Source organism: Cryptomeria japonica, chromosome 11 (genome assembly GCF_030272615.1).
Source record: "Cryptomeria japonica chromosome 11, Sugi_1.0, whole genome shotgun sequence".
Taxonomy (NCBI): domain Eukaryota; kingdom Viridiplantae; phylum Streptophyta; class Pinopsida; order Cupressales; family Cupressaceae; genus Cryptomeria; species Cryptomeria japonica.
In genome coordinates, this window is record NC_081415.1 from 124007235 (window position 1) to 124010445 (window position 3211).

Here is a 3211-nt window from a genome sequence, read left to right on the forward strand (position 1 = left end):
TTTTCAATATTTAATTTAAGAGATTACAACATTTCATTATTTTGAAAGTTGTGAACTTCAAAATGAAATTATATATGACAATGACATATATACACTGATTCCACTCTGTACAGCGATTTAAAAAATTAAAAAACTTATGAAATAAATCTGCATATCATATCTATGGAAAATGAAATGAATATGCATATCACATCTATGAAAACTGAATACAGCAATTAAGAAAATGCCTACATTCATAAATATAAAGTATCAACAATTGTATGTAGCACACTCAAACTTTTCCCCTCTTCACCTTTCTTCACCTCCAACCGAAACCCCTTCTTCATTATTCCATGCCTCCTCAGCGCATTTGAAATTTCCATATAATGACAACAATAACAGGTCAAATTAGCAGATGCTACCATTGTAATTATCCATTCTCCTTCACGCACCTTAAGCCCATAGTTGGGATCAAGTGATGCATTTATATCCTCTACTGAAGTATGGCTATCAACCACAACAACAAAGCATCCAATAACGAAACTCAATTCTAACCAGTTTGGACAAGCACCACTTTCAATCACTCCATCGACGCCAATGTTAGCATCAGAAAACAGATATTCATTTAAAGAGGACTCTGCTCCGTCCACTGGTTTTCCAAGCATATACATTACCTCCGATGGGACACCCTGAAATAAAAGACAAAATACTCAAATCATCTACCTCAAATTCTTTTCATGTACACAGCACTCAAAACATATTACTTAAGAAAAAATAGAATTTTGTTAAGAACAAATTAAAAGGCAAAGCTCAAGGGATCTAATGAAATAAATAAAAAGACTTATGTAAAAAATGGTATATTTATGCAGGCCAGTGAAAGAGGAGTATTGAAACCATTACCTTCAACTTATGAATGCAATTCCGTATTACTGCATTGCTGCAGTAACAAAGTTTCATATATTTTGGTAGATGGAGGTCTTCAATGCCTGATATGCTATGTAGATTCTCACAGGAGTCGATGACAATTCTCTCCAAGTAGCTCAGTCTGAAAAGATTTGGCAACTCCTCAAGCTCTGGACAGTCGCTAATAATTAGCTCTCTAAGCTCCATATGGTCACAGATTCCTGCTACAATTTGCAAATCTTTGCATCTTTGTAGAGACAGACTGATGAGTGTGGCAAGATCTGGCAATTCCTCCAGCTCAGGACAATCACTAATACACAACCGTCTAATCTCAAAGTTACCTGACACACTCTTCAAATTATGACAACCATTCAATTGGAGATATTCTAACTTTCCACATCTATCAATTAAAATCCTCTTGAGGCAACTTGGACCTACAAAAGCTGGGATCTCCACGATCTCAGGACAGTCACGGATGCTTAATTCTACAAGCTTTTGACAACAAAACTGTGCTGTTTTTAAATTTTGACAATCGTTCAGCACAAAGCATTTCAGCATCACATTTCTATCAAATTTTATCCTCTCCAGACACCTCATACTACTGAAACACAAGTACTCAAACTCGAGCTTTCCACAACCAGAAATTTCAATTTCTACAAGATTTACAAGATTGGGTATTCCTAACACACTTCCCAGTTTTTTACAATTTGTAATCTCAACATAACTTAATGTCTCTATCATTCTCAAATCCACTTCCACAAGTTCCTTCATGTCATGAAGTTTGATAGACTCAAGGCTTGGATGGTTCATTTCACTAATTAAGATCTTGGATACACAGTCTTCATCTCTGATCTCCAGCTTTTCAAGGTCACTCATAGGGCCCTCAGCACTACAGGACGGCCTTTCATTATCCCAGTCCATCTCATTAAATTGGAAATTCAAGATAACCAAAGATTCACGCAGAATGTTCTGGCCTCTTTTAGTGGAAACCTGCTCCCCCTTTAATGTGGAAGACCTGAGGCATAAACTACAAAGATTCATATTGAGAGATTCTAGTAAAGGCAAACCTGCTATTGGCAATCCTCGGGAATCTAAGAGAACTTTCTCTAAAGTATCTGACATTCCTAGATCTGGGATCTCTTTCAAAAAAGTTTCAGAAATTTACAGCTCTTTCAACTGGGAGGGTACCTGAAATTCAAGATAAATTTGTGTAAAATTCTCAACGATTAAATAAATAGCCAAGAAACAACCATACCATGATGAATTTTACACTTCAAGGAGATTTAGTTTTTGACTGAGAAGATCAAAGTACCTGCATGTGATCCTCCCACAACCTATTGAATCGTCCACCTTTTATTTTTAAACATTGCAATTTTCGAAGAGGAATCCATGATGGAATGCTTGGTAGTTCACTGGAATTGCCCTCAAGCTGTAACCATAGTAAGAAAGCTGATGTCTCAACACAACTATCTGATTGGGCTAAAAAGAATGTAACTTGAGAACCCATGGACTTGTCAAAAATGGATTGGAAACACCTGACATTGGTTTTGGCGAGTATAGTCTCATGACCCATTAATTCCTGCATGCACAGAATCAGCTCAGATTTCTCTTTATGTAATAAAAAGTTAAGATCTGGAATATTGCAATATTAAGGATAAAAACTGAAAGGATTACCAAGGATTTCAGATCTTGAGGACGCCACAGGCGATGAGGAGGGCTGTGCTCATGTGCCATTTCTCTTCCCAAGTCCCTCAGGTGGTTATGCATTCTCAATACAGCTCCCTCATATGTATTGAAATTTTCTATTACCTTTTCTTCTACAAGACACTTTTCTTTGAGTGTTTGCATTGTACTTTGAGCGTCCCATCCCGATCCCTCCCATACTCTTTCAGCTATACTCTTTGGTTTCCCCACAAAAAAGCAAGCAATATCCATGAAAATTTGTTTTTCTTCATCTTCTAATGCATCAAAACTTATTCTAAGTCTTTGCTTTACATCCTGTGGGAGCACCTCTTTAACTTCAATCAACATTGACCTCCAATATTCTTGATCTCTACCACGAACTTGTCCACCCAGAACTTCAAGAGACAAAGGTAAGCCTCCACATATGCCTATGAAGTCGTCAACCAGCACCTCATACCCGCTGCGTGGATGAGCTTGGCTGAAGGCATGCCAACAGAAGAGTTCCCTTGCATCATTTTTATCCATTTCTTTTAAATTATAATCAACAGTAATCCCTGCGGTTATAAGCACACCCACGTCACGGGTCGTAACAATAACCAGACTATTTTCCGATTTCTTTAAGATATCCATGATTCGTAGAGAACTT

General features: G+C 37.3%; 1 protein-coding gene across 1 annotated transcript; it reads right to left on the reverse strand.

Annotated features, from left to right (window-relative positions):
• Window positions 1–233: 233 nt before the first annotated feature.
• LOC131860073 (uncharacterized) lies at window positions 234–2004 on the reverse strand. The gene is made up of 2 exons (XM_059214429.1): window positions 880–2004; window positions 234–668 (listed from the first exon to the last, which is right to left on the reverse strand). Exons 1-2 carry the CDS (start codon window positions 2002–2004, stop codon window positions 234–236), a joined length of 1560 nt encoding a protein of 519 aa, XP_059070412.1.
• Between the last annotated feature and the right edge of the window lie 1207 nt (window positions 2005–3211).

Bases quoted from the DNA above. Each gene is read 5' to 3' on its own strand.
- LOC131860073 (XM_059214429.1), bottom strand. From the start codon at position 2,004: ATGTCAGATACTTTAGAGAAAGTTCTCTTAGATTCCCGAGGATTGCCA. The intron at 669-879 runs GTAATGGTTTCA...CTTTTATTTCAG, and splicing joins ATTGCATTCATAAGTTGAAG to GGTGTCCCATCGGAGGTAAT.